This window comes from Sciurus vulgaris, assembly GCF_902686455.1.
Source record: "Sciurus vulgaris genome assembly, chromosome: 13".
Taxonomy (NCBI): Eukaryota; Metazoa; Chordata; class Mammalia; order Rodentia; family Sciuridae; genus Sciurus; species Sciurus vulgaris.
The window spans coordinates 28635979-28655875 of NC_136474.1; the positions used below are offsets into that span (position 1 = coordinate 28635979).

General features: G+C 51.3%; 2 protein-coding genes across 8 annotated transcripts in view; one reads left to right on the forward strand and one right to left on the reverse strand.

Moving 5' to 3' along the window:
* SECISBP2 (SECIS binding protein 2) overlaps positions 1-10362 on the forward strand; it is a 38324-nt gene extending 27962 nt beyond the window's left edge. For 4 of the 5 annotated variants that reach the window (XM_079108725.1, XM_079108726.1, XM_079108727.1 and 1 more), the window contains 6 exons: positions 58-196; positions 1862-2018; positions 2724-2944; positions 8246-8400; positions 8774-8942; positions 9472-10362. In XM_079108725.1, the coding sequence (XP_078964851.1) occupies positions 58-196; positions 1862-2018; positions 2724-2944; positions 8246-8400; positions 8774-8942; positions 9472-9575 (945 nt within the window). In that variant the 3' untranslated portion in view covers positions 9576-10362. Of the gene's footprint in view, positions 1-57; positions 197-1861; positions 2019-2723; positions 2945-8245; positions 8401-8773; positions 8943-9471 lie in introns of those variants that run through there. The other variant, XM_079108728.1, reaches the window with a different exon arrangement.
* Positions 10155-19897, reverse strand: part of SEMA4D (semaphorin 4D) — a 124061-nt gene continuing 114318 nt past the window's right edge. For 2 of the 3 annotated variants that reach the window (XM_079108722.1, XM_079108723.1), the window contains 3 exons: positions 16881-17090; positions 13770-13867; positions 10155-12886 (listed from right to left, as the gene is read on the reverse strand). In XM_079108722.1, the coding sequence (XP_078964848.1) occupies positions 12860-12886; positions 13770-13867; positions 16881-17090 (335 nt within the window). In that variant the 3' untranslated portion in view covers positions 10155-12859. Of the gene's footprint in view, positions 12887-13769; positions 13868-16880; positions 17091-19897 lie in introns of those variants that run through there. The other variant, XM_079108724.1, reaches the window with a different exon arrangement.

Sequence of the window (19897 nt, forward strand, 5' to 3'; positions counted from 1 at the left end):
AGTTCATCTTTTTGGTACAGGTATTTTGGTGTTTTAATCATTTATTTGATTTTTAAGATTATTTTGAAAGAACGGCAAGAGAGAAAGCAGCAGCGACTTCAAGAAAATGCCATTAACCCAGCTGTTGCTGGTGATGACACACCAGATGTAGAGAGCAGTGCTGATGACCAGGCCCCCAATCAGGCCAACCCCACAGGTACTAATTTCTGTGTGTTGTGCCTGAAAGAATCCTTCAAATGGGAACAAAACCGTGTGCAGCAGGCCATCTGTCACTTTGCCAGCTCCTTGCAGCTTTGTGGTAGAATGCAGGTTGATGTTGAGCCTTGGGGATTCAGAAGTTTTCAAGTTTCCAGCTTTTCATTGAGAGGCAGCCCCATGGGTAGTTATGGCATCCAGGGCCTCTGTTTCTACATCTGTGACGGGTAGAGGTGATGAGCACTCCTTCCCTGAGTGTGACCTGTGTGACACTGGATGTTCCCTTAACTTGAAGTGGCCATGAGAATATATAAACTGACTGCAGCATTGCTTACCAATGGTATATGAGACATGGGCCCGTAAAAATGAGCATTTCAAAGAGAATTTTTATTCAGTTACACATTTGGAAAAGTATAGAGCACAAGTGTACAGCTGGAGGACTTTTCAGAAGTGAACACAGCACCCAGGTGGGAAAACAGAACAGAGCCCAGCGACCCCTCACCCCATGCCCTAGGTCAGAGGTCTCCCCCAAGGCCCACTGTCCTAATAGCAGAGCCACCAGCAAGATATGAGGGAGCTTTGAACTTGGTGCTGGTGGAACCTTACAGCATGTTCTGCTCTTCTGTGCCTCCCATCGGTATTTTTGTGACAGGGAGGTGCAGTTGATCATTAACATCATGTGTTCAGTTGAATGAATGGGCCACCAAGGCACTGAGGATGGACCCTGACACAGGTTCCTTCCAGCTTAGAATGAAGGTCAAGGCTGTTAGAATGAAGGTCGTCATGGACCACGGGGAGAGCTGTTATGGATGATATGAGCTCTTGCATCTGCAGATACTTCCCCAGAAGTGGAATTGCTTTAGCAGTTCCTGTCACACAGGGTTCCAGGGTCCTGCGAATTACACCCTTAGATGAGATCTGTGGGTGCTCCCACTCTTGCCAGCCAGGGGCATTGTCTTCCTTGTGCTTGCCACCCCAGGGCTGTGGTGTGTGTTCTTGAATTCCTTTCCTCGTGATCTGTTACCTCATTTGCATTCTGATCATCTATGGAAGTAACTAGTTGGGGACAGCTGTTTTTGAACCATCCTGCTGGGGCCCTCATAGGTATGTTGTTTGTGGTGCTGGGGATGGAACCTCCTCCTTGCTAAGGCCAGGCAGGTGCAATCCTGCCATCCCCCTGAGCCAATATCCCCGCTTGAGGCACTCATACTTCAGATGTTTGAATTTGGTTCTTACTTAGGGATTGTTTGAAAAAGGAATGGCCTCCAGCATTTAAGCCTCATAAACTGAGAACTCTAACCCTGGCTTTTAAAACTTCCTGTTCCAATTGGATTCCAAAATTAAAAGAAATTTGGCTACTGAATTGCATACTTATTGATTATTAAAATAGTAACTTTTCTGTGTATATTGTCCCAGTGAAAATGAATAAATGGATTGGGAGGAGGTCCACATTCTGGGAAGACCAGAAGTGGTCCTTTCTCCACCTGCTTTCTGGGTTTTTCTGGAGGCTGCATTAGCTGCCCTCAGTGCACTGCGACACAGCTTTGTCTGATTTGGTACTCTGTGTGAGCACCAGTTGCATCTGGGCTGGCACTGTCTGCACACAGGCCCCTCTATGTGCACAGGGCCCTATGGAAGTGAGACAATGATTTTTATCTCCATGAAGGTCCAGAGGAAATGGAAGAATCAGTCTCCTCCAGTCCTGCGACCGAGTGCAAGTCAGAAGAGCCTCTTGACACAGAGCTCCAGAAGGACACGGATGCCTGCCTGCCTGCCTCCAACCTTGCCGGTTTCCCCAAGATCCACAGCCGGAGATTCAGGGAGTGAGTGAGCACTGACTCGCCAGGGCCAGAGGAAACAGGGTGCTTGGGTTTGGCACTTAGTTCTCCTACCCTTCCAGTGCTTAGCACCATAAATCCGTGTAGTTGGGTCACACTCTGCTTTAGTCTTCATTGTTGAAGTGGCAGGTACCTAGGTGTTTGGGAATGGCCTAATCCTGGAATTTGTGTCTGGGTTTACCGTAATTTCTGTCCCACTGGTAATAATGGAGGAGGTGCCGTAGTCCTGGTTTGAGGTGGGAGATGGGTAGTGAGGTGGCAGTGTTGGCATTTGGCTCCCCTTTCATGGTTGAAATTTCTCATGTAGTGTCTTAGGAGGCAGGATATTTGCAACTCGTTTGCTCACTCTTCCCTCTATTCTCATTTCTCTTCTGGATTGATCAGTCCAGGTATTTGTGTTCGGGACAGGGAGATATGCAGGGGAATAGCCAAGATGGGGACCTGTGGAAGCTGTGGTGGAGGGTGGGACTCAGAGGTGTTTTGTTCCTTGCAGCTGGAAGTGGGGGAAGGTGCCTTTCTCTTTCCATAAAATGAAGTCAGTTCAAAATTCATGGTTCTTACCAGTGTGATTGTGACACTGGGATTTCCTGTCTGTTGCTGTCAGTGTTTCCTCTCCCTGCGGTTGATGGTCAGAGGGCCGTGGTGTTGGAGCCAGTGGGCCAAGTCCATGATGTCTGATGTCCCTTTCAGTTACTGCAGCCAGATGCTCAGTAAAGAAGTAGACGCTTGTGTCACAGACCTACTGAAGGAACTGGTCCGCTTCCAAGACCGCATGTACCAGAAGGATCCAGTCAAGGCTAAGACCAAACGCCGGCTTGTGCTGGGTCTGAGGGAGGTTCTCAAACACCTGAAGCTCAGGAAACTGAAATGCATCATCATTTCTCCCAACTGTGAGAAGATACAGTCGAAAGGTAAGGGCACCCTGTCGTCCTACCATGGCACGTGAGTCTTTGCTGCAGTGCCCAGTACACTGCCTTCACAGTCATCCATGCGCCCGGTTGGTGGATCAAGCCACACCCCGCAGGCTTTGGCAGCTTGTTCTCTTTTGTGGTTGGGTGATTGTTTCTCATCAAGTGCCCCATGCTGTGAGGCAGTGGTTGTGTAGTCCTGTGTGTGGCCTTCCAGCTGGGGTGTAGCTGAGCAGTAGAGCATTTGTGTAGCATGTGCAAAGCCTGGCTTCGATTCCCATACAGGTAGGTAGCAAGTGCCATCGCTCACACACACGGCTTCTCCATCTTGTAAGGGCTGGGGAAGAAGAGGGAGCGTCTCTGAACAGACAGCCCTTCCCTGGCCTTAATCCTTTCTGCTGCCATGTAAATATCAACTCAGGTGAGTCCAGATCCTGGTGCTCAACCCTGATCTTCTTCTCCAGTTAATGTTTCACATCTGAAGTCTGGAGGTTTCCTGACATGTCTGAGGCCCCCAGAGGGCAGGAGCAACAGCTGGACCTCCTCATCCTCATGCTCAGTTACTGGTTGTTCCCGTTCTCGCTTGGTTTAGGTCTGGTATCACTACTGACCAGAATATGACAGGACTTCAGTGACCTGTCATCTGGCTGTGCCTTTCCAGATCGTTGGAGAGGTCGGGCCACATGTTTTTGTTCTTTTATTAACGTTGTCAGTCACCACAGTTGAAAAGGTGTATAATTACATGGGTTTGTTAAAGGAGAAGGTAGTCAGTGTGCTTCTTGTCTTTCTTAGATACTCTTTGGCCAAATCTCGGGCTGTTTCCTTCCATATCTCTAAATTTAAAGTGTGGTGAGCTACTGCTTTGCTCTGTGAGCTTCCCAACAGAGGAAAGGGCTTTTACTCTCATCCCCTAGCACCCTAATGCATACTGTGGCTTCTGCTTGTTAATTTGTGGTCCTTGCTTAATTTTCATTAAGCATTTTTAATATTATTTAATATCATTTTTAATATTTAAATACTATATTTAACATTCATCGGACGCACCGCCTTGTGGGGCCTCAACTGCCTCAGGCAGGTGCTTCCAGACAGGTTGACGCATCCTGACAGGTTGTCTGCTTTTTTGCCTGGTGCAGAAGTACTCATTTCAGCTCTGTGCTGCCCAGTCGGCCATCACCCTGGGATGCCCTTGGTTTCCACCCTGCTCCTGTTGGGGTACATCATTTACAGAATCCTGTTGCCACCCCTTTTTTGTGTGCACTCTTGTTTTACTGAAGCACATCCTCTGGTGATTAATGAGGAAAGGGCGCACAGGAGGCACGTGTTGGAGATTCTGCTTGAAATCCAGAATCTGTTTTTGTTGTTTTTAGGTTCTGGGGATCAAACCAGGGCCTCGTGCTTGCTAGCAAGTATTCTACCGCTGGGCTGTATGCCAGCCCCCAGAATCCGATTCTGAGTTGCTTGCCTATGATCTTTTTCTCTGTTTCCCTTCCCTCTGGAACCTGGTCGAGGGAACCTGGGTTCTGGGGTGTGGGGCAGTTTGCATCCGGCACCCGCGGCTCTGGCGTGGCTGGTCTTCCTCTGAGTCCTCTCCTCACTCACCCGGCTCCTCAGGCGCTGTCACCCCTGGCCTCCTGGACTGGATCTCATTCTTTGGTTGTTTTTGATTAGGATACTTCAACTATCTCTCCTAAACTTGCTACAGATTTGTTCCTTTCTGGGAGCTGCATTTGTTCTCTGAAGACTGCTTTTTGTTGCTGCACTGCTGTGGCCTCAGGTAGCTGGCCTCAGAGTTGCAGTGATGCCAGGTTCCTGCCTGTGTGGAGCCTGCGTCTCCTCTGTGTCGTTTGCTCTGTTCGAGTCTCATGATGAGGTTTTCCACAGCTGTCTGCTGGCCCTCAGTCATCTGCTCCTGTTTGTAAAGCATCTGAATATGTGGCTGGTATCCTGAGGCTCTGAACAGCGTTGTGGGTGGTGGTTCAGAATCAGCCAGAAGGCTGGCAACACACAGATCTGTTTCTGCCTGAGCAAGGAGTGGGGCTTTTAGGGAGCTCCTGTGCTGCTGCCGCTGCTCCACAGAGCCTATGAAGAATCTGTGCTACAGGTTGGGCTGCTGTCCTGTTGGAAGTGCTCTGTGACAGCTTTGTCTCCCTGGTGAACTTATTACAGGACTCTGGGCTTCCCCTCTGTGAACCAGTACTCATGACCCACCCACAGAGGTGTGGCACTGGGGTCCTGCATGCCTGGCCCTCCCTCACCAGAGGCTGCACCTGAGGCTTCTCACGAGGGGCTGGACACCCACTCACCTCCTTCCCAGCATTCGGCTTGTCCTGCCCAGTGCTTCACTCTTGGGTTGCCCTTTGCTGAGCTTTGGGGGATGCTGGGTCCAAGACTGGCTTCAGTCAGCTCGCTTAGTCGTCTGCTGCATTTTAGCTTTCAGAACTTTTTCCTGTGGATTTGTGTCTTTAAAAAGTGGCTGGTTCTGGCCCAGGCCCACAGTCCACTGCCTTCCTAGAAGCATTCTCCCCTTCTCTGATGGAAGCCTGGGTTTTTATTTGATTGTGTGAACTGCATTTTTCCAATCTTTAGTTTCTGGATTTTTCTGCTTTTCTGCATAAAGAACTTGGTTATGTATTTTATAAACTTGCTAGTTGGTTAAGATATCCAATAATTTGTAGTCATTTTAAAGGTAAAAATTAGTATTACTAGCTTGAACTGTTACAGTGTACTGTGTTTGCCCATTAGGCATTTTACCTAATAATCCTGAGTTTAAATGGAAGTTGTTTATCAGGGTGGATTGTTGTGCTTGCTTCAGTTGCTCTCCCTGGTGGGACTGCACCCATTCGGCCTTGGAGTGAGCGTGCTTGCATCTCATAAATAACCGTGACTTGGAGGTTGAGCAGATGGCCTGGACTTAGCTGTTTATATGGGATGCCTAGGACCACCCCAGGCTCAGTGGTTGTGGGGCACACCCTCAGGATCCAGTGTGCAGTCATGCCCAGGGCTGTTTTTATTGTGGCAGAGGCTGCAGAGCAGCAGCAGTGTGGGAACAGTGTGGGGAGAAGTGGGGCAGGCAGTGAGCCGTGACAACGTGTGAACTGCTGTCTGCCAAGGAGGCCTGTGCGTACGCCGGGCCCAGCCACACAGGTACCCTCTGCCTGGCGCACTCTGAAGTTACACACTGCAGAGGGGGAGTGCAGCAGGTGGGGAGCTGAACCCACACGTGGAGGACCAGGGAGCCTAGCTATCAGGGTGGGGACAGCCCTCCCAAAGCCAAGTTCACACTCCAGCCAGGGCCACCCTGACAGGCAGGCCTTCAGAGGATCAGGCCTGCAGTGTCAAGTCCTTTCTCTACACTGCCCAAATGGCATTTGTGACTCCCAGGGGTTGGCCAGACACTGGGCAGAGAGAGACCCTCCACTGAGAGGCACACATCTGACATTAAGGGGACTTCATCTGTCTCCCCTGATGAGTTGGAAATATCCTCATTGTGGCATTTCTCAGGAACACAGCCATCCCCTACCTCTGCCCTTGCCTCTTGCCAGCCTGACCAGAACTGGTATGCTTCCTCATGGTCCACAGACAAGCTGCCTCCTCTCCAGGCTCCGGGTTCTTCAGGTGCATCCAGGACAGGGTGGGTGGAATTAGTGAGGGCTGTGGGGCGTCACAGTTAATTCAGGTCCAGCCCAGTGCAGAGGTGACATGTGTCTTGGAGGAGCTCCTCTTGACACTGAGATGAGCAATATGTAATTAGATTTCAGGTGAAACTCTCACAGGTGTAAGAATTGAGGCAAACATTTGTCGTTTTTAGAGTTGTTTTGTAAGAATCATGTATCTTGTAGGTTCAGTACGTGGTGTAAAGGGCATCCTGCTGCCTCCCAGGGGCCACTGCCACCCTCCCACAGCAGCTGTGTGTGTCCTCCCCACCAGACCACACCAGCCTCGGGGCGGAATTTTTATTAGCTTTTTTCTTAAGAGGGACTGTCAGCATCTTCTAAGAACATGGTATTTTCTGTGAATTATTGGTTTGTGTTCTTTGCCCATTTGTCTTCTGGAGAGTTGTTCTTTTTATTCATTTCCCTTTTTTTTTTTTTTTTTAATATACTTTCTATGACCATGTGGAGGTGCTGTAAATATTGGTATTTTAAAGTTTTTGATTTTTTTGCATCCAGATTTTCTTTCATTTCTCAACCTACCCACTCTGAGGTTATGAAAGGATTTTAAAAATTTGTTCTAATTGGTTATGCAAGACAGTAGACTGCATTTTGACACATTGTACACAAATGGAACACAACTTCTCCTTCCTCTGGCTGTCGGTGATGCTGAGTCACACCAGTGGTGTAATCATACATGTGTATAGGGTAATAATGTCTGTCTCATTCCATTGTCCTTCCCAGCCCCACCGCCCCACCCCTCCCTTAAAGAATTTTTGTTTGTTTTGTGTTTTCCCCCTTCAGTGATTTTATGTTTAGGTAGACTGTATTTCAGTCGAAGATGTGAAGTGTGAGTCTAACCTGGATCTTTCTAGAAGTCTACCCAGTTGCCCGAGGATCTTGTACCCCCTGATTAAAAATGCTATTCACATACTCAGTTTGCATGGATGCTTTTTTGTTTGGATACTCTGTTTACTTAGTATGTTATTCTGTAAATCTTTCATGTTGCTTGAGAAGTTCATTCCTGCTCACTGATATAAATGAAAGGACTCATCTCTTCCATTGTAACTGGCGGCTGCTGTTGGAGCAAAGAGAGATGTGTGCCCAGGGCCCTCATTTTCTTCTTGTGTGTTGGGACTGCTTTTTGTGTGCTGTTGGCTCCAGGTGGCCAGGTGCATCACCTACATGCAACAATCAGTGCTCCTTCCACCTCTCTGCTTCACTTGGAAGTGGGCCCAGGTGGTAGGGGCATTGAACCTTCAGGAGCCAGACCTCTGGTCTGACCAGAGGTGCTCTGTGAAGTGAGGAACTGTCCTTTCTGGACCTCTGGTGGTCAGTCTGCGAAGAGGGGTTTCAGGGGGAAGATCTAGAGCTAACGCAAGTGAGTCAGTTGATCCGTGGCCTGGCATGGAATAAGTAGTAATACTAGCTAATGCCTTTTCTTTCCCTTTAGCATAACACCAGCTGTAGGTTGCCATGTTACAGAGGTGACTCTCTTAGAGCTGAATCTTCCGTGCAGCTGTGACTTGCTCTGTCTTGGTGAAATTTGGCAGGGAACACTGACCTGAGTAGAAAGTCAGGTGGGGTGTGTTTCTGTCTGTAGACTCGGGTGTCAACCCACGCTCCATGTGCTATGTCCTTGTCCTCTGACCAGGTGGGCTGGATGACACCCTGCACACCATTATTGATTACGCCTGTGAGCAGAACATCCCCTTTGTGTTTGCTCTCAACCGCAAGGCTCTAGGGCGCAGTTTGAACAAAGCAGTTCCTGTCAGCGTTGTGGGGATCTTCAGCTATGACGGGGCCCAGGTGAGAAGGGGCCCGGGCTTCATCAATCCCTGCCCACTGGAGGAAGTTGGGGAACAGTGGCCCATGTACCTACCTGCAGGACAGTCCTAAACCCCTGGTAGGTTGGCACGGAGCAGCCACCGCTGAGGTAGAACCTTCTCATAAAGCAGTGACCTCTGGCTCTGGGCTAACTGCCAGCATAGAGGCACCTCAAACAGGCGTGCAATGTCAGCCTGGCCCACTCTGAGCAGAATCCCGAGCAGCCACAGGCACAGAGGCCACACTGCCCATGTCACCCCCCCCTCCCCTGTGGAGGGTTCTGTAGAGTATGCAGGGGACCAGCAACGTCTGGGTACTCAGGGGACATCACCTGTGTACTTTCACTTTGCCCAAGGACCAGTTCCATAAGATGGTTGAACTGACGATGGCAGCCCGGCAGGCCTATAAGACCATGCTAGAGAACATGCGGCAGGAGCTGGCTGGAGAGCCCAGGCCTCAGACCCCTCCCAGCCCACCCTCACAGGGCCCCTCTGCCCCCACTGGAGGAGAAGAACCGCACTACAGTGAGTGTTTGGGGATGCTCTGGTGTTGGATTGAGCCACCTGGAAGTAGCCTGTCAGCTTTAATCAGGGTCCTTGGGAAAGCGGCTTGGTACCAGTGCTACAGGACCTCTGCAGTGGGGTGTGGGAGGTCCAGGCAAGACCGACAGCAGTAGGACCAGTCAGTCCAGGCCATTGCCTGAGGTGTAAATCATCTGACTTTAGAAGTTGCTTCAGACAGGCTTCAAACCAAAAGTCACCTGAATGGCGGGGGCCTTGAGGGAGGTTCTTCCGAAGACCGCCTTGGGAGGCTGTTTCTCAAGGTCATCATCCACTGAGATGTGCTCCCTGTGGGTACCACTGACGCCACTCCTTGTTGGGGTATTCGGCCCAGCAGGAGGGAAAGAGTGAGATGGAGCCTGTCAGATTCTCACCTGAACAAAGTGAGCTGCTGGCAGCGTCTGTAACTTGCTCCGCCACGCTGATGGCTTCTGATGGGGGATTCTGTAACTTGACATGTCTGCTCATCACTTATGCTATTTTCCTATTTTAGTTGAAATCTGGAGAAAACATCTGGAAGCGTACAATCAACATGCCTTGGAATTAGAAGAATCTCTGGAGGCTTCAACCTCTCAGATGATGAACTTGAATTTATAAGAAGAGAGTTCTTCCTTGTGTGTCTCTGTGTTTGGGGCAAGGAGGGAGGAGGCTTGAAAAGACTTTGCAGCTTTTTCTTCTCAGTTTTCACTGACCCAATGTATTTTGTATGACTGTTGAATCTGGAAATTAACTGGCATGAAAGTGCATGTGAACCAGTGGTCATAGGGCCCTTGCAGCAGTGAATTCCGTCAAATCGATGCTCAGGTGTACTGGCGGAAACCTTTTCTAAAAGCCTGGTGATGCAGCTCTGCCTTTCTAAGCATACTGTGGATCCGGATGTACTGGAAAATGGAATACTTGAGTACATTGGCTCAAAGGAAACTGCATTGCAGCATAACTGAGCCGAGTGGGGCCTGCAGCAAGGAACTGTTGGGCTCTTGCCTGCAGGGGACCATGGTGAGGTGACTGGAGGGAGGTGCTGACCCCCTCATAGGGTCACTGACATAGGAGCAGGAGGGCACTGGGGAGGGGCCCTTTCTCAGGGGATGTAGCTCTTCAACTTAATGATATAGAGGATTTGCTAAAATGAGCCTCAGAAGGAAAATTGGTTTTCTAACCTGTGACTTTTTGACATGAATTATTCCTTTTAGTCTTTTATTTTCCAAAGAAGCAATGTACGTTGAAGTTCCTAGTTTCAGCTTAACAATCTACAAATCTTTCTTAAGTGAACATATTCTGAATGTGGTTCCTGTCGTAGAGGCCAGGGAACAGAGCTTACTTTCATATTTTCCCTGTAAGAAAGAGGGCTTATTTATTTTGAATAAAGAGTGATTATTTAATCTTGTATCAGATTCTGGTGATCTCAGGCTTATCAGTGGGTTAGTCTTAACTGACCGTTCCTTCATCCTGATTTGTCCCTCTTGGACACTGGCCTCTGAACTGACAGGGCCGAGCAGGGGGAGCCCAGCCCCCAGGCTTAGAAGCAGTGTCTGCCAGAGTCTCCTTCCGGCTCACACCCACAGGGAAAGGTGCTGCTCAGCCCCACTCCTCCCCACATGTGTTATTTTGGCCAACAACAGTTAAAAGGCTTTTTCTGCTTGTCAAGCAAATAGGTGTTATTTCGATTCTGAACAGTGTCTTCATTGAAATCAGTTGTGCCCAACATCATACCTCTGAGAAGTAAGTGGCCAGTGACGAGCAAGTCAGATTGATGGAGTGAGTCACGCATGGCAGGCTCAGCCGGGGCTGGCGGCATCTGCCTGCCCTGCCATTTGGGGAGCTCATTGTGACCATTGTGTGCCCACTTGTTTGCACATTCAGTGTTTCCTGTGGGAAATGGATGTGTTTGGCCAGGTCAGTAGGAACAGAGCAGGGGTCTCCTGTGTCTCCTGTGTCCCATGTCAGTAGTAGCAAGTTGATTGTAGTGGGTTTGACTGAGAATAAAACCCCCAAAATTAATTTGTGGGAAAAAAATTTAAATAGCACATCAACTACAGTCAACAGTAAAATTTTAGATCCATCAGAACAACATCTTAAAATCTCTGTTGGAGACAAAAGTCCTCTGCCCAGAGGCTCTTCTTGGTCTCTCCATCTGTGGCACTTGCTCTGCTGACATAGGCATAAATTCAGGTACAGTGGAGGAGTGGGTGGATTTTAACATCTCTTGGCTTCCAGAGGTTTCCTTCTCATTAGATTCAACCAGGTTGTCACCTGTGGAGTCCCTTGGTATGCCACTGCTTTCCTGGTAGAGGAGGATTCCATCTGCAGCCAGCAGTGTAGGTGACTTCAGCTGATGGCATCATGAAGGGTGCTGGGAGCTCTAGGACTGGCACCAAACTGATCAGACACGCAACTGCTGACTTTGTTTCAACAGTGCAAGAATCAGATGCTTCCTCATAACCACGTTTCCCAGCAGAACCTCCACATTCCCCTAACCTACACTCCTGACCACGGGGAGACAGAAAACAGCACCAAGTGGGGGCCCAAGCTGACAGCAGTTTGGTCAGCAGTTTGTCATGGTTGGAACCACACCCCTTTATGTGAATCACAGCAAAAGCAGACGAAGACCACAGGATTTTAAAATTCCATATTATGTGATTTAAAGTTTTGTATTACAATGGTTCTGCAAACAAGATCATTATTGGTCTGATGGGCAAGCAGGTGCCCAGGCAGCATCTGGCCCTCTCCACTCCACATGAAGGAGGGGACAGGGCACGTGGCAACCTGGGCATGGACCTGAAAAGCTGTCTTCGGGATCCTTGTTCATGCTGGATCGTGAAGAAGCTTCCTGGAACATGTATGCTGATATGATGGAAAGATTGTTCCCAAACTCATCAGCTCCAGAGAGGAGGGACAAAGCCAGCTGTGTGGTGCAGCCAGGGTCTCAAGAGGAACACTGTTTTATTTTTAAAGAGGTTTTGGTTTATAACAGCTATGAAAATCATCATCTGCAGACAAGAATTGACACGTCTCCGAGATGAAAGGGCAAGCAACTTTAGGGCCAGGCGTTCACAAGTTCACTCACAGCGACAGGCTTCAGGGATACAGCTTTAATAATTAGAGGCCTGGAAGCAGGTAGAACAAAGCACTCCCATGACTCAGACCTTTGTCAAGAAAATTTTAATGTGGCACCAGGAGATTTGCATAATTGACCAGTTTGGCTTTCTACCTGAAACAAACTTGGTGTCCCACTGAGCAGCAGAGCACTTATGGGTAAACACTCACGGGCAGGAACCACGACACGACATGTTAGAAACAGCCCATATTCTGAGGGTAGTGAAGAACGGCTCAGGAAGTGCAGGTCCACCCCAGCTCTGTCCTCATCTCTCAGGCCTAAGGGTTCTCCCTCAAGCGCTCACCTTCCCATCCAGAGAGTGGGCCTTGGGGTTAAATGGCTAGGTGTTTGGGTGGGCACAGCGGCAGGCTTGGCTTAATTTGTAAAACCAGTGGTGGGTGCGGGGCATGAGCGGGCCAGCTCTTGGGTTACTGGGGTCCTGTGTAGAACCAAGTCCTAGGGATCTCGTAGGGTGGCCACTAGGGGGAGGAGCAGCCTTCACACTTGGTGTTCTGTGACAGTTGCCTGGGTTTGTAATTTCTAACCATCCTGGTCGCCTGTTTCTGCCAGATCCTAAGCACCTTACTAAAATTAGGTCCTGGTTACAGTCTGAGGCCCACTTGGGGTTCAGTGCTTCTCTATCATCCAGCCTCTGGGAGGGACCAGTTGGGTAGTGGCCTGAAGGCTGTGTGCATAGCTGGTCAGGATGCTGAGGCCTTCTTTAGGGTCCAGTGTGGCTGGCGGCAGCAGGATCTGCTCAGGGTCTGTGGTGCGAACTTCCTCGTGACTAGAAGTTATCCTCGCTACAGCTTTCCTGAAAGAATAAGGTGGTCTCTGAATTCCTGGCAGAATGCAGGGGTCCCTCCCTGCTGTGTGGCCTGCTTTCTCCCACAGTCACAGAGCAAGTTGTGAACGCCTGACATTGGTGAGATTCCCCCTTGGGGTCTAAGGATTGGAGCACTAAGGAGGGATTTTTCCCAGATGACAGAAATCCAAAGAGAGTGCCATTTGTTCCAATTCCCAGTCCTGCTTCTTCAAACAGGCACTCAGTGCAGCCTGGACTGCTCCCCCAGATGTCCCAGAGGGCTGGGGGCAGGGGGTGCTGCAGTATGAAAGACCAGCTGTAAATGCCGTCAGTTCTATTTGCGACAACTGCGGGGGGCTTTCAGCAGCCATTTAATCCATAATACTTGAAGACCCTTGGCCCGTGCTTGTGGGAACCTCACCTGTGTGGTGGCATATCCAATAGTCAGCCTCTGGCTTTGCCTTGTGTTGGCAGCCAGTAAGACGGTGACTAGAAGCAGGGGCCAGACAGCCTCTGCCTATGGGGGGAGTGGGGAGTCTTGCCAGGGATGCCACTGTCCCACTGTTGCTGCAGCTTTGGTTCTGGGGACTGACCCTGCCAAGACTAGGTATGGGACACACCTCTCCCCATTCCCCAGCAAAGAGCCATGGGAGGCACCTCAATGTGTATAGTCTGCTGTCATCAAAGCAGCTGAGTGCCCTGTCCATGGGGCAGCCACCGGACTTAAGGGCCAGTCACTTTAAGGGCCAGTAGGTCCCCTGCAGTCTCAGTGACAATATCCATGGTTGCAGTATTCAAAAAGCAGAACCACCTGCAGGCTGAGGGGAACCAAGAGCGGCCAACGGACAGAATGGGGGACCCTGCGGGACCCTTCCTGTGGCCAGATACATACCCATGCCTTCCTCCAGCCCCGCATCAGCCGGTCATGCTCCCCCACCACGGCCCTCCAGGCCGCCAGCTCTCTGCTCCACTTCTCCTGTTGGGCTGCCTCTGGGAAGACAAGCAGGCCAGTGTCACAGCTCTGCGGGCCTTTGTGGCACTGTCGATGCTCACTCACTGACCCAGCGGAGCTGGCTCATGGGCTCAGTGGCATGGATGAGCCCAGCTCTGACCTGCCCCAGTGGCCCAACCCCAGGGGAGGCCCCTCGCAGGGTGAGCAGACTTCCAGTGTCCGCTGAGGGCCAGCGCGTCTTGGGCAAGTTGGGCCTTGCTTTCCTCCCCTGCCTGGTGCTGACCACAGTCAGGGCCTCCACCCAACTCTAGGCCACAGCTTTGGTAGCAGCTGCTCTCCAAGGCCTCCCTGGCCGTGTCCACCTCTTGCATGCCACTTCTTGTTCCTGCACGCCAGGCTGCGTGGGCCAGGGGACTCCGACTGGGAGGCCTACAGCTTCCTCAGTTCCCCCAAGGGCTCAAAAATCAGTTCTCACCAAAACTGACGGCATCTCAGGCAGCCTGCGTGGCTATGGGTTTGAGAGACATGGGCCCCTTGCTACTTGCTCTCCATGGCCTCCCAAGGGTGCGGGCTTTGTTCTGGATCCTGAAACAAGTTCCTTGCAGGATTGTCTTGGTGACAAACCTGACAGCCATGCAAGAAAGAACAGTGTCATTTCCTTGGACTACTGGCTTGACGTGGACTTCAAAACCAGGTTCCAGGAAGACGAGTCGTTTAGAGGAGAAGCAGAACAGCCCAGCAGAGCCCCAGTGGTCAGCCCGAGTGCCAGGTGCCCCTCAGTCTGTGGCCCAGGCCTCCACAGAAGGACGCAGCAGGTGGAAGAAGTGCCCCCTCAGCAGTCTCTAACTCAAGGTCCCTGCAAGGACGACCCTGATGCTAGCAAAACGGGTAAGCAGCGGGATGCCCTCCCGCGTCTCATTCTGTTGAGAACACTTCCTGTTGTGACAGTTGAGTTCCGCCCCTGCCTCTCGTGTGCTTAGAGTAACTGGGTGTGAAGTTGCCTGTGTTCAGTCTCGTCCTGCTCTGTGCTGGCTGGGGCTGCCCTTGGGCAAGTCCCTGGTCTTCCTGGGCTTTCGTTTCATCACTGCACATCTCACAAGAGAAGTAGGTCTCCCCTCCTGTGGCTCCTCATGGTGTCTCATAGCCATTTGTTGACCACGTTCGTTGCCCACCTGCTTCTGAGTGCGGTTGGCCCCGGTGACTTTTCCTGCTGACTCTGTCATCCTGACAGTAGCCTGGGGTGCAGGACACACGGGCATTTCACAGAAAGGAAGCAAGCCCCTGCAACATTTCTCCCAAACCTCCACTAAAAGGACAACAAGGGGACCTTTTAAGTGCGCGCGCATGTGTGTGTGTGTTTGAAAAAGGGTGTGTGCAAAGTGACACAGTGGACCCTAGAAAGCAGGGTGCACAGCCAGCCGTGGGGAAGGAAGCTGAGGCTGCCTCATAGCAACGCGCGGAGCCTTGCCCTACCAGTGGGGAGAAGTGAGTGCTGAGGTGCACGTGGCTTCAGGCCTCAGCTACAGCACCTGGACACCCAGCCAGGACAGGATCATTGGAACGGGTACAGAGCCAGCAGGTGCAGTGGCCACTTCCAGAGGAGTAGGTGTGGAAGTGCCACTTGAGTGGGGCAGCCTAGACCCTGCTGGGCCATGCCACTGGCCCTGTGTGGGCTGCTGTTGCTTAGAAGTGCTGAGTCCCCACTCCAGGTCAGACTGGTCTAGCAAGAACCTGGGAAGTAGAACATTCTGAGGTGGAGAAGAGCTGGCCTCGGCTCCCTCGGTGTGCAAGGGACCTGTAGAGGACCCAAGCCCCTTGCCACAGGAGCCAGAGACCACACTCGGGGAGAACAACAGGCTGAGATGTGGGCATCATTGTCCCCTTTTCAGTAAAATCAAGGATCACATGACACCTTGAATACATAGTCAAACAAAAAAGCAATGTGGAGAGAGAAGGAAACTTTGCAAAACAACAACAAAACCCCGGTTAGTTCGATATTCTCAGTAAGAGAAGATGCTGTATCCATGAAACAGTGCAATACAAAGGACAAAATAAACGCTCTTAGAAACCAAAATGTGATCCTAGAAATGAAAAGACTCATGAAGGTTTGGAAGTAGAGGGGAAAAGCAGAAACGACAAGAAAAAGGTGGAACAGCAGAGGGGCAGCCGAGTGGTTTCATGTCCTGGAAGTTCCAGAAAGAACAGAAGATGAAATGAAGAGTAGTAACATATTTGTTAAAACGACCCAGAACTGAAAGCCAGGGGCTGCCGCATTTAGCTGGCAGGGCAACAGCACAGAAAGACCAGGCCAGCACGAGACTCACTGTACTTGAGAAAAGAGATGACAAAAGAAAAGAGGAGATCCCAAACCCCAGAGAAGAGAAATGGACTCCCGGAGAAGCACCAGGCACCTGAAAGCATGGAGCAGCGTCTTGGACACTGCAGGGTGGTGACCTGCAGGCCAGACTCAGGTGAGGGTGGCCATCAAGGGTTCACAGGCTCTTGAAACACTTTCATGTGCCTTTTCTGAGGTGTTCTGGAAACACACCCCACAAACAATAGTAAATCAGGAAAGGACACCTGGGAAACCCAATACCTGGTCCAACAGGAGAGCACGGAGCCTCGGGCAAAGGAATCCCGGGTGTACTTGGCTCCTGGTGCAGCACACAGCAGTTGGATAGGCTGACCAGGAGGTTCTAGGGAGGCTAATGACACTGATGTGACTCATGAAGGGATTTGGGCAACTGCAGAATCTGGTGTTGAATTCATGATTCAAGCAAATGGAAATCAGCACAGCAATTAACCATGTGGGGAACAGACAGGAAATGAAAGGCAGGCCTCGCAGGCCCAGGGATCCTGATGACAAACACAAACTCCCATGTGGGAAAAGGGGAGACGAGCAGTGGGCACGTGTGCACGCATGTAAAGGGGAAACGGGCTAAATTGTCCCTGCGGAAAGCCAACAGGGAATTGCAAGGCGTGCTTCTAGAGACAGGGGCAAATGGGGAAAAAGTCCTGCAGTCGGCTGCAGTGGGCACAGGCGCCACTCACCGTGTCTCACCACGGCAACCCGTACTTTGGAGGTCTGGTTCCCTGCCGAGGAGAGGGCGGAGCAGCGGTATTCCGTGCTTTCCTGGATGGCATCCCGCAGCCAGCTGAGTGCATGGGCCCTTCCATCAGGCAGTGCGTGGGTCTGCATGGGCACACATGTCTCCAGGGCACGCCCATTCTTCTCCCAGATGAAGTGGACATCCGCTGGACCTGTGGGCACATGACCATCTCCACCTCCGAGCCCCAGAAGCCCCACTAGGAACCAATAGGAGCGGCCCCAGCAGGGTGTGGGCAGAGGTCACCCAGATGAGGGGACTTCTTTGGTCCTGGCTAGATCACAAGTGAGAGACAGCTTCCCATTCAGTCCCCAGGCTTCTCTCATGCCAGGTGACCAGTGGGGAAAAAAGGGCTGCAGGTGTCTCAGCATCCCTTCCCCACGCGCTTCCTGCTGTTCACCTTGATGTCTTTATTCAAAGCAAACCAGCACAGCCTGTGTCCGCCCGGACTCAAGGGGGCAGTCATAGCCTGGGACACCCCCCATTTCTGGCTGTGACCCCCATGTACACTCCTAGTGGCACGCCTGGAGGCCAAGCCAGGGTGGGGCTTTCCATTCCGCAGAGGGTTCTGAACCCTGGAATGGCATCCTGCCCCTCCTTGGTCCTGTGGTCTCTTGTACAGAAAGACCCCAGAACTGCCATCCCCAGGGCCACAACCGTGCTCTGTAGCACTGATAGGCCCAGAACCTGACCTGCCACATGCAGGGAGCTCAAAGAGGGGGTTGGGACTTATCACCAGGGTACTGGGCAGGGACATTGAAGGCCTCTCTTGTCCAAAGGAGAGACACCAGGACCTTGGGGAGGGCTTGGAGACACTGCTGACTGCAGAACTCAGGCCTTGGTTGCGCTTCCCCTCCACCCACTGGGCTTCCCACTCCGCAGGCCTGGGACTAAGGGAGAGCCGGCCAACACCAGTCACCTCTACCCCAGAGCTCTTCTTCCCTGTGGACCTTTTATCTTAATTGCCTACTGAAAAAATAAAATCAAGACTAGGGACACCTATTTAAAACTCAGGCTTCACCCGCCCCAGGTGGAGTCCCCAGCACCAGACAAGCCGACTTCAGCCTCTCTGATGGGCAGACACCCAAAGAGTGAGTAAGGCAGGGACAGCAACCTTGGCCCAGCCTCACCTGTGGAGGCTGCAGGTGGGGTGGTTGTGATCCTGAGTCGGGGAGGACTGAAGCCAGAGACCAGGCCGACCTTGAGAGGCCACCCTCTGACCTCCATTCATCCCAGGTCAGCCAGGGTGGGAAGCCATGAGCAAGGTCCAGGCTCTGGTCCCAGAGCCAGAGCCCGCAGTGCCCTCAGCAAGTCACCTTCCCCATGTGTCCAGAAACTCCTGAGGCTAAGACTGCTGGCAATGCTGGGACAGGCCCCGCTCCCTGCTCCCCAGAGGAAGCATGCCAGGGCCGGCTGCAGCTCAAGACTGCAGAAAGCGAGGGCTGAGGGCCCCTGGAGCCGGCCAGGTGTGAGCGGAGGCCGAGCTCAGCTGGTGTGGCTGGGAAGGGCCAGGCCCCACAGGCGACCCTGTACAGCAGTGCAGGAGTCACTTCCAGATGGGGTGGGACCAGGCCGCAGCTCCTGCTGCCTCTCGCGTGCACAGCTGCCTGGATTAGGCCGGGTACCCCAGCAGTGGTCAAGGGCACCTCTTCCCCAGGGCCCTGGCTCCCTGACACACCTACTCTTCCTCTGCACCTTCCCACTCCTCAGAGGGGCTGATAGGTCACCCAGACCAGTGCAGCCATGCAGGTCCTGAGGGTGACCGCTTCTTGACCGTAGCACCTTATGAGGATCAGTCTTCAGAAATTGATTTCCCTGGATGCCTGTACTGTGGCAAACTGTGGTATCATGGAGGATATTCAGCAGGGAAGGGAGGAACTGTCTACCTGTAACTGAAGCTCAAAACACTAGAAAGGAAAAACATCACAAAGAAGGATTTCTGGCGTCCTCAGGTGTGTGCCAGGTGGGTAGTGTGGGTGGGCAAGCACAGGTGTCCAGAGGTGGGAGGACTCACACTTCCCATTCTGGTGCTGGGTTTTGAAAAGAAACAATTTAGCCAGGCATGGAGGCACATGCCTGTAATCCCAGTGACTTGGGAGGCAGAGGCAGGAGGATCACAAGTTCAAGGCCAGCCTCTGCAACTTAGTGAGGCCCTAAGTAGCTTAGCAAGATCCTATCTCAATGAAAAGGGCTGGGGATGTGGTTAGTGGTTAAGTCATGGGTTCAATTCCTGGTTTAAAAAAATTTTTCTAAGTTGAGTAAGATTACTTTTGTGATGGATTTTCCTGTTTTACCAACCTTGGCATCTATCCTCCTTTGTCCTGTCCCTTCAACGATCCCCCACTCCTCTTCAGGATCATCGGAGCATTTCTGAAGTGGCAGACCAAGTGCAGACACCTAACTGGACCATCTTTGGAATGGATTCCAAGGCAATGATGGGAACATGGCCCCCGAGGCCCGCTTCCGGTAGTGAGGAGTTGGAAAATGTCCAGCGAGGAGAGGGAGCATCAATGATGTGAGTCAACCACACTCATTCATTGGGAATCTCATGTAAGAATATTTCAAAACAAAATCTTATAATAATGTGAAATGGGAAAATGTGTTAAGCGCACACATGTATGTGTGTGTGCGCACACGTGTCTGTGCATTTGTTGGTGTGGGTACATTCATGTGCATGCACAGAAAAGGCCTAAACCTGGCTAATGACAATGGTGGTGGCTGCCTCCGATGGCTACATTTGGGGTATTTAAATTTTTTTCTTTTATGTTTTCCTGGGGTTTACAAATTCACTACAACAGATACTCCTAGAGTAATCATAGTCAATGCTAATTTGAAAGCTAGCCATAAGCTCTGAGGGAAATTCTGAAAGGTGTTCCAAATGTGTTTTACACAGCAGCACCTCTAACCAGCCCTTGTGGGTGTGTGTGTGTGTGTGTGTGTGTGTGTGTGTGTGTGTGTGTG